The sequence below is a fragment of the Scomber scombrus genome, chromosome 11 (genome assembly GCF_963691925.1).
Source record: "Scomber scombrus chromosome 11, fScoSco1.1, whole genome shotgun sequence".
In the NCBI taxonomy this organism is placed as follows: Eukaryota; Metazoa; Chordata; class Actinopteri; order Scombriformes; family Scombridae; genus Scomber; species Scomber scombrus.
The window spans coordinates 25,364,186-25,377,546 of NC_084980.1; the positions used below are offsets into that span (position 1 = coordinate 25,364,186).

General features: G+C 38.3%; 2 protein-coding genes across 2 annotated transcripts; one reads left to right on the forward strand and one right to left on the reverse strand.

The window, feature by feature from the left end:
- Positions 1 to 4,065: 4,065 nt before the first annotated feature.
- Positions 4,066 to 6,297, reverse strand: LOC133990236 (CD48 antigen-like). The gene is made up of 4 exons (XM_062428462.1): positions 6,259 to 6,297; positions 5,311 to 5,619; positions 4,946 to 5,230; positions 4,066 to 4,296 (listed from the first exon to the last, which is right to left on the reverse strand). Exons 1-4 carry the CDS (start codon positions 6,290 to 6,292, stop codon positions 4,178 to 4,180), a joined length of 747 nt encoding a protein of 248 aa, XP_062284446.1. The 5' UTR covers positions 6,293 to 6,297; the 3' UTR covers positions 4,066 to 4,177.
- Positions 6,298 to 6,308: 11 nt separating this feature from the next.
- On the forward strand, positions 6,309 to 13,158 carry LOC133990071 (CD48 antigen-like). Its single transcript, XM_062428250.1, has 5 exons — positions 6,309 to 6,438; positions 10,767 to 11,075; positions 11,157 to 11,441; positions 11,825 to 11,931; positions 12,904 to 13,158. Exons 1-5 carry the CDS (start codon positions 6,309 to 6,311, stop codon positions 13,156 to 13,158), a joined length of 1,086 nt encoding a protein of 361 aa, XP_062284234.1.
- The last annotated feature ends 203 nt before the right edge of the window (positions 13,159 to 13,361 follow it).

Here is a 13,361-nt window from a genome sequence, read left to right on the forward strand (position 1 = left end):
CCCAAAGTTAAATCAGCATGCATACTCTCATCACATTGTCACTGAGTCCAGTCTGAAACCAGAAATCACATAATTTATGCTTGTATGTTACTTTTTTGAGTTTCATTCAGTCTTTAGATGTAATAATAATAATAATTAAAGCCGCAAGCGGCGATGGCGGGCCCTCGCTCACCCATGCCACCGCGGGGCCTGAGGCATGGCGGGGCTGTGGCGTGAAGCAGAAAGTGAGAAAAAACCTGGAAGGAGGCCAAAAATGCAATGTTTCGTTCATCCAGTAGGGGGCAGTCACAGGTAGTTACACATATGGTCTGGTGTGTTCAGGGCGGCCACTCATCAGTCATGTGAAGTTTGGAGTGAATTGGACAAAGCATGAAGGAGTTATGAGAGGTTGATGGTTCATCCACCAGGGGGAAGTAATGGGATGCATGCAGGTGTGTTCAGGGTCAGTCCCTCATCACACATGTGAAGTTTCGTGGAAATCGGACAATGTTGATGCAAAAAATGGCACTTCCTGTTTCCACAAGGGGGCGACATGAGCGACACCCCTATCAGATGGAAGAGGTCTCCACCCTGGACCTGTGTATCAATTTTCATGATGATACGTGTTCAATAAAGCCATCAAAAAGCCAAACGTATTTTCATGGCGAGAAATTGATGGTAGCCACGCCCCCACAGGGACGCCATTACTTGTAGCTTCACAGTGTTCATAATGTAGCTTCACCAACTGGTTCTGCATGTTTTAGAAGTGGAATGAAGTTGATGGGGTCAACTATGTATTTTTCATGAATTTAAGTTCACTTCCTGTTACCACCGGGGGGCGCTATGAGTTACGTGGGAAGTTAATATATCGGGACGTTCAGGGCGGAACCATCATCATGTCCAGCAAGTTTGAAGCTGATTGGATGAAGTATGTGGGCGTGAGAGCCACTTGTATGTACATGGCGAGCACGACAAAGTTAGTTGAGCCCTGGCAGACACGCCCTTTGACCTACGGATGCGCAGAGCACAACTTAAGCTCAGCTAGGTCTGGAGATGTTTCGTACCTAATTTGAACTTGATCGGGCGAACGCTGTGGGAGGAGTTAATTTTAGGCGGGAAAAATCAAAACCAAAATGGCCGACTTCCTGTTGGGTTGAGGTCATGAGGTCAAGAGGCTTTTTTGTGAGCATAGGACAAAAGTTAGCAAAATTCCGTATGGGCATTTTTGGACTTTGTAGGGGGCGCTATTCCGCCATTCTGCGTCGACCATGTGCGACCACCCAAAAATATCGAATTTTGGATGAGGCCAGACGTCCGTGCAAAAGTATAAGCATTTTCGCATTTGGGAAAGGGGCGAAATTGGGGCACGAAATGTCGGAATAATAATAATAATAATAATAATAAACATTACAATTTCAATAGGGCTTTCGCCAGGCGACTTGCAGTCGCCGCTCGGGCCCTAATAATAATAATAATAAACATTACAATTTCAATAGGGCTTTCGCCAGGCGACTTGCAGTCGCCGCTCGGGCCTTAATAATAATAAACATTACAATTTCAATAGGGCTTTCGCCAGGCGACTTGCAGTCGCCGCTCGGGCCCTAATAAACATTACAATTTCAATAGGGCTTTCGCCAGGCGACTTGCAGTCGCCGCTCGGGCCCTAATAATAATAATAATACATTTTATTTGTAAAATAAGTTATTTGTACTTTATATTTGAAGCAAATCTCAAAATGCTACAAGGAAGAAACATCAATATCAAAGACAGATTAAAACATAAAACATAATTAAAACTGCAAGCAGTGTCGAAGGGCCCTCGCGCATCCACGCACGTCGGACTGTGGCGCAGTCGGAGGGCGCGCAGGTAGAGGTCTTCTTACGCAGGAACGTCAGTGCTTGTCGCAGTCGCAGGGCATTGACAGCAGCCATGTAAAGGTCTTTGCTCCTGCTGCTTCAATGGAACATTGTGTGAAGGGGGGTTAATGTCTCCACTAGATGGCACACCAAGACCAGAAATGAAAGGGGATAAGGTATTCATATAATGGTTAAACTTTGAAATCTTCCAGGGGGCGCTGTGGAGTCATTTTCTCACTTAAAAATCCCAAACTTTGTCAGTAGGCAATATGTGTGACTGTTGACGTATGTGTACAATTTGGTGATTCTGTGAAGACGGGAAAGTCCTCTAAAGGCAGAGGGAAAAATGGAAAATTGACGCAGGAAATGCACAATAACTCACTTCCTGTAAGAGCGAAAATTTTGGAAAAAATAATTTGGGGGTTTACCCAGGAGTGCTATGAGTCCTGTAAATTTCACAAAAATCAGACAAAGTTTGTGGTCACATGACCTGCTGTTAGGGGGCGCTATGGAGACCCCTTGCTACACCCACCCCCAATGATGTTGAAATTGAAACGGCGTCACCAAGTGTGACATTTCACGCACTGCATGTATAAACATCCGACAATGTATGGAGGAGTTATAAGGAGTTGTTTGTTTATACAAACAAACGACTGCCACGCCCACCTGGTATAACGTAGGTAAAATCTGTCATCAAGTTTACATAATCAAGGTCTGAGGATGATACAGTTCTAATCTGAAGTCTCTGCAGTCAAAACTGCAGGAGGAGTTCGTTAAAGTACGCGGGCTGAAAAAATGCACCTGTGGCGGAAAAAATGCACCTGTGATCCAAGATGGCCGACTTCCTGTTGGACTTAGGGTATGGGTCCAAGAGGCTTTTTTGTGCGTCTGGTTATGATATATATGAATCCTAAATTTCGTGCATGTACGTGCATGTAGAAGGCGGGGCTTCAACTTTTAATGTTCTAGGGGGCGCTGTAGAGTCATTTTGGCACTTAAAAGGTTGCGGTTATACCAAAAAATAATATTCATGAGTCTTGATGAGTGTGTATAATTTGGTGAGTTTTAGAGCTTGTCAGTACATGCTAAGTGGGAAAAGGCATTAGGGGGCGCTACTGAGCTGTTGGGGCAAAATATTGGGCAAATGTGGTATCAGATGAAAGAGCTCATGATTTGAAACCTACGTGGCAGGTTTCATGATTCTGTGAACATCATAAAGTCCTCAAAGCGGTGTTCGAAATTGTGAAAATCGGTGCACGCCACGCCGCGTGGTCAACTTCCTGTTTGGTAAAAAAATTCCACAAAATTAATTTCCGTATGATCCGATGAGAGCTGTAACATATTTAAATTTCATGCCGATCAGAGAAGATTTGTGGTCACATGACCCGACGTTAGGGGGCGCTAGCGAGTCCCCTTACCACGCTTGCGTCCAATCACGTTGAATTAAATAAATTTACACCAGCTGCGACGTGTGTGCAGAATTTCATGAGTTTTCATTTATGTTCAAGCCGCCAAAAATGCGATTCATTACGCGGCACTTGAATAATAATAATAATAATAATAATAATAATAATTCCGGCAATTACAATAGGTCCCTCACTGACTTGTCAGTGCTCGGGCCCTAATAAAATAATTTTGCAAAAAAAAGATAAGGAAAGTCATTTTTTAAAACTGTAGTCTGTGATGCCCTCTGCTGGTCAGGAAGGGCATTTCATAGACGAGGAGCAGAAGAACAATGAAGTGAATGGAGAACAGGTGTCATATGAAAGACCTGCTGTTGCTTTGTGCTGCATCAACATTAGTTTAGTTTTGCTTTATTTATGTGACAGAACAAGAATATTAGTCATCATGTGTCTTCTGTGCATTAAGACATGACTTGATTTCAGCTGTTTTTAATAAGATTAAATCTTAATGTGCAGATTTAGGTTCAAAAAATTATGGAGCAGACAGAAGAGACAAACTGGTTTTAATAAGGCTGCACAAACAAACTTCAGGAACAAATATCTGAGGTTGCATTGATTTGTATTGATGTTGTGAAACTGATTTTGATCCTGTGATGGTGATGAAGTTGAAGTGATTTATTTTGAAGGCAAAACAGGTTTATTAAGACAGATACCTTACAAAAAAAGTAGGTGAAGTAAAGAAGATTCAATCAGCACCTATGTTAGAGATGAAGTTGCAACACCACACTCTTCATTAAGAGAGACTGACTATTTTGACTAAATCAAGAGGTTGTGATATGTAGCACAACAAGCAAACAAAGCTCTAAACTGAACTGCATTCCTACTCATGCACAGTGGCGTCTGCTGTTCTACTTGATAAGAAAGTGTAAAGTTGTCTCTTCATTCTTGCTTCTTGGGCCTCTTCATCAGGTGGACACTGATGACGACAGACACCATGATGATCAGACCAACAGAGAACACGACTGTCTTCACCAGGCACAGAGAGATACTCTGTGAACCTGCAACAACAAACAAGAATTATATTGCAGTTTTGACAATACAGCATACTAGACATAATAATATATATTTAGAAAACATTTTGTGTGCTTTTTTATATATTTTTTACTTTAATGTACTTCATTGAAGCAACGACTACAACAACAGTAGAATATTTGATGTAAAAGAGACTATTCACTGGCAGGCACTTGTACTCATTTTAGTGGGTATTTTCTTTTATTAAAAATAATTTTAGATGACCAGCATTAATTTAAATTATTAAAACATTGTAACTGAATATGTCTCATGCACATGTCATTCAGACTTTATATTATGCAAGTTAAATGAACACAACACAATAATTGAGCATTCAAACTTTCAAAAGTGAAATACTGTATGTTTGCAGAGCATTCGTATTGACATGCATTGCAATATAGCATGTTCCTGTTATTTTGTGCAGTCTATGTATGATCCCTCGTGCCCGAAGAAAAATATCACAGAAGTGTAGGCTACGTCAGTAAAATTTCATCCCTCATGCCCAAAGGTCTGTGAAAATGTCACACGTGTGTACTTTAGTAAACTTTCAGTGAAATAATTAACTTCGCATTTTTATTTGATCCATGAGGCCCAACAGTCAGAATGTATTTATAGCACATTATTTTTCAGTCTCACCAGCAGTTGGAGAACAGAGAGGCTGAATCTCCGTCATGTCTCTGGTCCAGCTGATCTGGTTGCTATGGTTACAGATGATGAAGTCATTGAACAGGTAGACACGGAGAGAAGAACCAGAGGTTGTGTTCTCTGACTGCTCTCCTCCCTCCTGATTGCAGGTTTGGTTGTCACATCTAAAAGTGCTGTTGATGAGAGAGTCCTCTGTACTGCAGGTCACAGTGAGGTTACAGGACTCTGTGCTGTTAGACACAGAGTTCACTGACAGCTGAACTGGAGACACTGGATCTAGGGGACAAAAGGTAGGTGTGAAGGTTATAAAACAGAGTACTACTGTGTATCAATGTTTGAAATCTAAAGAAACCTACCTTGAATTATGACCTTGTATTCAGCTACGCGTTCGATGTTGTCCCCATTTATGAGTGCAGTGTAATCTCCACTGTCATTTTGTTGCAAATTTTTCAAAAGCAAAGAGTGATTTTGTACAGAAAACTCAACCCTTCCTTCATAACTGTCACTTATTCTTGCTCTTTTATCAGGAAATAATCTCACTACATTGTGAGTATTATTGACTCTCCACCTAAATTCATGAACTTCTGGTATAACAACAGGTTTGTTAACATCCAGATGTAAATTCTTCCCTTTCTGCAAAAACACAGTTGTCACAGCACTGGACCCTGTAAAAAGAACACACATCAAAATCACTTATATGCATTTTCAGTCATCACTGTTTTATTAGTGTTCATTCAGAAATTTTACTGAATATTTCTGCCACTTTTCCTTGAACATTAATTTTTGTGATTTGGGAAAAGTAAAATAATTGCAGACAGCCTCGTTTAGATTAATAGACTAAATAGATACATCCGGATGCTTTTATAACAGTTATGAGTGCTGTATAATGCATATTGGCAAAACATATTTCACTTAATCTGTTTTGTGTGTGTGTGTGTGTGTGTGTGTGTGTGTGTGTGTGTGTGTGTGTGTGTGTGTGTGTGTGTGTGTGTGATTTTGAGTAAGACTGTCGTACTATGAGCCTTCTGATTTGAATCATATGTTGTCTGTCTGTGCATTTAATTCATTTTTTGCCTAACAACTATAAAATGCTGCTCAGTTAAAAAAAAAAAAACCTTTAAAATGAAATGTGTGTTCCTAACAATGAGCTCAAAGTTGTAGCAACTAGTATGTCTTTCATTACAGATGATTTCAGCTCTTCAGTTTTGTCCACAATCCTAAGTGCATTAATCACAATTATAAGGTCAGCTCAGGTTTTATTACTTAATCTGCAATACAATTTAAATGTAGTATTTTTGTCCTACCTGCTAATTCTTTGCAGAGCAGAAGTCCCAGCATCACAAAGATAAACACCATGTTCTCTCGCTACCCTGACTTCAAAGTGCAGGACGGAGGACTGGGTGGAGAGCTTATGTGTCACAAGTATATCTTTCCTATCAAAACCACAAACTCTCACAACGTAAGCGTCACCATATCAATGAAAAGTAAGGTTTAGATAAATAATAGCACTATATTTACAGGAAGAGGTTCTGTATGTTGCATCAGAGTTATTTTAATATGTAGTCCATTGGGACAAAAGTCATTTAAAACGTTATACTGCTAGAGTATTTGCTGTATTAGTTCAGTTAGTTTGATCCACTTAAACATAATTATTTAGGTAGCTCAGTGCACATACACTATAACCACTTCCTTTTTTATACGATGCAGTATAACACCTCCTTCATTGTCAGCATGCAAGTCTTGTGAACATTGGTAAATGTCCAAACAGAAAACCAACATGTTGCAACAATGAAAAATGAATCTGCAAAGGCGTCAATGCATCATTGCAAGGTCTTTTGTTCTTTATGCAGACTATATGTTTCCTTTGACTTGATATGATGAATACTTTGAATTACTCCAATGATGAGTGACAAATACACATGTCTAAATGCAGCTCACATGATATACATATAGTTTATTTGCAAAGTATTTTGATATAATACACATTGTGCTGTTGCTGTTGATGTAGTATTGTATTAGCAGTGTATTATTCTGGTGCAACTTTTTAGCCATGGAGTTTGCCCTCATGGTCTGCTCATTCCTTTTATTAAAACATACAGCATATTTGCATGTTTCCTGTGTTCACACTCTGGGCCATACCTGGCTTTACTTGATAAAACCCAGTTTTTAAATGCTTCTTTGATGGTGCTCAGGCAAAAATTCATTCCATCCTGGCTGACAAAATGCCTTACTGCTATAATTAAGACCATTCACAATTGCATAATACATTAAAAATTGTGGTTATTGAGGTTTTAGTTTTTACAGTTAAGATTACCACACAGATTAGAATCATATGGTATCTCAATACAGGTATGTGATCTATTGTGGCCAAGCCATACATGACCTCAACACTCTCTAAACAATAATGAGCATCAGCTGTACATTGATACAGGCAGGATGTTGTATGCCATGCTAGCATATTTGTAGCTATCTATTGGTAGCAGCACATTGCACACAAAACTGAATCAAATGTAGACCAAATAGAAAGTTATTATCTGAAATGTCAGTGTTCATATTACCAACAACAAATATAGGCATCTTCTTCAATAAAATATCTCATAAAAGCACACCTGTTAAGATATTTCTCTTCATTCTGGTAGTTCGTATTATGTACAAACATAATTGCTATGCACCAGTCCACCTCTAGTCTGATGGCACTGATCAGTGGATCATGTCTTATGCCAGAGTATGGATACCCCTCCAGGTATTTTGCCACACACTCTACCTGTGCTTCGATATGTTGTAGGCTCTACTGCCCCATGGAAGTCATCATTAACAGAGTTAAGTTTATGAAGGTCTTGTTTTGTCAAAAAAGTCTCTTGTATGTACAAAATATCAGCATTCTTCAAGAACTCATCAATAAAAAAAACTTTTTTTTCTTCTTTTGTCACCTGCACTGTATCCTAAATGCAAGCCATGCAAGTTATATGACACAACTCTTATAGACATGAGTCATGGTCATATCTTTTCGTGAGATGCCCTGTCCTCAGGGACACACACTGTCCTTGCTGCAGTGAGTGATTGTCCCACTGTCCACTGTCTCTATGGTAGCTCTGGGTTTGAATGCCTCACAGAAGCGCAGCACAAAAGTCCCTTCTGGGGGACTATTATTATGTTATTTTGAAAGAGCTGAAGCAGCTTTGAACAGATTATATCTTTTGACAAGTCACATCACGGTGGAGTTTGTCTTTCAGATACACAGCCAGTGACATAGAATCCCCAAAAGCCAGGTGAAATTTCTTTTTAGCATAAACCCTCACCGGCTTAGTCTTTATAAAACTAATGTTTCCCCAAGCACTGGTTCCAACAATGCCTCTTGTCTTTATTTATGGGATGATTCAATATAGTTTTATGTCATCTGGATAGTTGTGATAAGTGATGTTCACTTTATTAAGTAGTTTGTTTTATGAAAAATAATCTTACCTGACCAACCGACTAAAACTTTGTTACTATACTATACTATACTATACTATACTATACTATACTATACTATACGATACTATACTATACTATACTATACTATACTATACTATACTATACTATACTATACGATATGATACGATACTATACGATACTATACTATGTTTGTATGGTTTGTTCTATAACTGAAAAAAATCCCCATGTCACACTTTCCTCCTCTTCAACACTGTCATGATGGTTTTAAATTTCCTGTTGAAAAATGGCTGCAACAAGACACATAACCCCAACATCAATGATGTGTGTTGTACGTGGCAATGCAATGTTATATGTTAGATAAAGCACTTTGTAGATTGTGTTTGACTGATGTAGCGCTACAAAACTGAATGTAGATACACTGCAGTTGGAATATCGTGGCCTCAAGGTGCTCTCTATATTGTATCTCCTGATTTTCCTGTTTCTTTAAATTAGAAATGCAACACTTTATGCAAGTACATTTGCACCTTAGGAAGGTTACACACTTTAGGAAGAAAATGTTTTTCAATACTACTAAAAGCACTTTTAATGCACCTTAAAATAGATGCATTCTGCCTACAAAACTATCTGAAATTGCATTGTCCATGTCTTTAAACAAACTTCCTCATATTAATAAGATAATGTTTTTAGATAATCCCAAACAGCTTCTGTACATGTAAGTATAAGTGTAAATACCTACCTGGGTGTAAGATGCACATGTCAAACACTGAAGGGTCTCTCCTTTCACTATTGAGGTGGGAGACATCTGAACCTTCATGTAATTTTTAAGTTACTAACGTTGTCAAGTTAACAATAAATATTTTATTGAAGTCCCATTTAACTTTTCAGTCTAGTTGACAAGGACATGAAGTGTAAATAGACAAAGTGTGATGGAAATCGTTTTTAGTCATTTTCTAATTAACATGAAGCTCTGAAGTGGTAACGCTGTCTAAAGTGCAGATGGAGAGATCTGTTGAAAACATTTTCAAATGAGACCCTTCTCCCTAAAGACATGATTTAATAAAGTTGATTATGAGATCAGATACCATATATCATTTCAGTTCATCTCAGTATTTTTGTAGGTTTTTATATGCTGAGTGATTTGGCAGGACCTCTGGAAAGGGGGCTTTCTGTTCAGTGGCCACAGTTTGAAAAAAGCTGTGAAAATGTGTGACTTCACAGAAGTGTACTGTGTCTTGACTGCAGAGCATAAAGACATTTACCACTTCCTCATTGTGTCATATGAAGGACACAATGGCTCACATCGTGCTTTATGCTGTTGTTTGTGTGATGTATTCATGGCAAACACAAGGTAAAACATTTTTCTTTCAATATTTTCTGTTGTTGGTTGACTTTGTTTTCAAAGTCTGGCTGTTGTAGTCAGGCACTGCTGGAAGTTGTTTCAGAATTAGACATTATTGACACAATATACTATAAAACTGAGCCACAAGTTCAGGGAAAATTTGAACTTTTTTAAATGTTTTATTATGTTTTATGTTATGTTTTATTATGTTGTTTGAAAGTAGATGGCATAGAGGCCAACAGGAAAAAAGGAGAGAGCGAGAGAGAGATAGAGGGATGACATGCAGCAAAAGTCCATTGGCAAAGTCGAACCAAGGATGCCGCTATTATTCAGCATATGCGGTAACCACTCGGCTACCAAAGTGCTACCAATTCGAACTTTTTTGTTTTGCTGACCATAAAATGAAAAAAAAAGTATACTGAAATCAGCCTGAACCTGATAGACTGAATTGCCATTTGGTTTCATTTTCAGTTGCTAAATAAGAATGAGATGTGGGTGGTGATGGAACCAGGCAAAAACAGTCATATTTTATTCTTTTAAATTAATTTAGTATCAATCCTGCTTTCCTGGAGTCCTGATAGCAGTTATTTAAACAAAACTTGAAACACCGAGACAGTTCCCAGATTGTTTGTGTGGACTTTAAAAACTGTAGTCACAAAAAGGGTATAAATGTGGTGCAAGATGTAGAGACACAACTTCAAAATGCAGAGTTACACTGCATTTTGATTACACAAATTAATGAAAGAACCACAATGAACTATGGTTATTGAAACATATTATGTAAAAATGATTTAATATATTCACAGAGCTTCAGGACACAGCATGACTTTGAACTACTTATAAATCCATCAATATGTTTCATTACATTGACAGTCTATTGATCCAAATGAGACAGTCTGCCTATTTGTCTTGAAACATAAAAATGAATTTACAAACATTACTCAGTATTTGGGGAGTTAAGGCATTGACAGCAATACTCTCACTTTTGTGGTGACTGAATAAAGCATACAAGTGATTTAATGTGTGTTCTTTTTACAGGGTCCAGTGCTGTGACAACTGTGTTTGTGCAGAAAGGGAAGAATTTACATCTGGATGTTAACAAACCTGTTGTTCTAGTAGAAGATACTGAATTTAGTTGGACATACAATAACAATTCCAATGTTGTGAGATTATTTAATGATACAAGAACAAGAATAAGTGACAGTTATAAAGGAAGGGTTGAGTTTTCTGTACAAAGTCATTCTTTGCTTTTGAAGAATGTGCAACAAAGTGACAGTGGAGTTTACACTGCACTCATAAGTGGGGACAAAAACCAACGTGTAGCTGAATACAAGGTCATAATTCAAGGTAGGTTTCTTTAGATTTCAAACATTGAAACACAGTATTACCCTGTTTTATAACCCTTCACACCTACCTTTTGTCCCCTAGATCCAGTGTCTCCAGTTCAGCTGTCAGTGAAGTCTGTGTCTAACAGCACAGAGTCCTGTAACCTCACTGTGACCTGCAGTACAGAGGACTCTCTCATCAGCAGCACTTTTAGATGTGACACCCAAACCTGCAATCAGGAGGGAGGAGAGCAGTCAGAGGTCACAACCTCTGGTTCTTCTTTCATTATCTACCTGTTGAAGGACTCCATCATCTGTAACCATAGCAACCAGGTCAGCTGGACCAGAGACATGAAGGAGATTTGGCCTCTCTGCCCTCTAACTGCTGGTGAGACTGAAAGACAAAACAACTAACTGACAATAATACACAGTTTAGACACACTTCTTGTCATGCAGTGCAAATTGCCCTCACTCATAGGCATTTGTTACCAAATTACTGTGAGGGTCAACACATTAACATTTTCTTATTGGCCCGAAAAAGTAATTGTTATGGAGCGCCAGAGCATAGAAAGAAACATAAATCAAAGCTGTCTTATCTTGTGTGCATGAATTAACCTAGACGTGGGACCGGATTGTATTGCGTGCACATGCAATAGCATTTTGACTGCTCCTTGTAGTAGAACATGGCCTCCATAAAATATATATATTTTTGCCAGGTAACTCAAATACATCCATACAAATGTCTGATATTTTATGTTTGTTCATTTGCAGTTCCTTATCTGGGCACTGCAATATCTACTGGGATCGGGATCCCAGTTTTCCTTGGCCTTGTCCTTGGCTGTCTAATCATATGTAAGCCCAAGCATTATAGTGATACTGTAATATTAAATCTTCATACTGTACATGTTTGTATATGAATTCCATTATTGTGGCAGATAATACCCACCACATACACAAACCTCTCATGTATAATTAAACAATGCAATTGGAGTAATTACATTTACAATATATGACATTCAGCCCCATGAGATGTCAGCAAACAACTATTTTCTATGTGCAGAAATAGTGGAGTTGTAATCTGAACTTCTATGTTCTTTGTTTGAAGGCTGGTCTGGCCGCATGTTAGTCTGTGATTTCCATTTGCTGAATGTCATACATTGCACCTTTAATGTCCAACTGAATTTAAAAGATGTTTGTTTTGTTTTGGAAATATACACATTTTCAGATAATAATACTAAGTAGTAAATAAATAAAATGATTATTATTATTATTATTATTATGAATAGTAGTAGTAGTAGTAGTAGTAGTAGTAGCATTTACAGATCAACAATAGTTGTTTTTTTTTTGACAGGCCAGAAAACAAAGAAAAGAAAGAACTGGGAAAATATAATATACAACAGTCCTCAGGTAAGCATCACAGTGTTTTCTTACATAACTTTCCCAACATTGCTTGTCAAACAGAATAACATAATTTCACATTGAGAATAATTTAACAGTTAAGATCTGATTTTCAAAAACAGGAAATGTGATATGTTAAAAGAAATAAATAAAAACCTTGTTTAAGTTCAAGTGGAACAGAAACTCAGCTTTCCTAATGCAGACCAATCACTTTTTCTGAGTGACTTAGCAGTCTTTCTAAATGACGCCCATTACGCTTCTTCATGCATTCTACTGTAATGGGTAATGTCTTTTTGTGAACTGAATTACTTCCAGATGTATCACAACCTACCTGTCCAAACATGCTGTTTGACTTCTCATTGGACAGCACGTTTAAATATATATACTGTACTGAGTATGTCAGATGAAGTGGAAAACATTTGATCTAACATGGTTGTTTCATATATTTCTAGGAAATCTTTCCTGACCAAACTCCTAATCAGACTGCCACAGTTCTTTCTCCAAACCCCATCTATGATTTGGCAGGATTTCCTGCTGGACCTGTACAATCCACGGAGACTGATAACATCATCTTAACAGAGAAAATGTATGCTCAAGTCACCAAAGCTCCAAAGTCCAACCGCCACCCAGAACTGAAAAACATAGATAATGACGATGATTCGGTCCATTCACAGGACCAAATCGTGGCGTGTCATGATGGATTTTAAGAGTCACTCAGCCCCAGAGTGGTCTTCAAGCACATTTCTTAGAGAACTTGCTGGACCTTCTTGCAGGCCTTTTGCTATTAAAACAGCTGCACAGAATGTTTCCGCAAAGGTTAATAATTGTATTTGCAATGTAAATATGTTTGGGTGTTGGGTTCTGCATGTGTCCTGCACCATAGAAGATAACATTATGGATAAAATAAGAG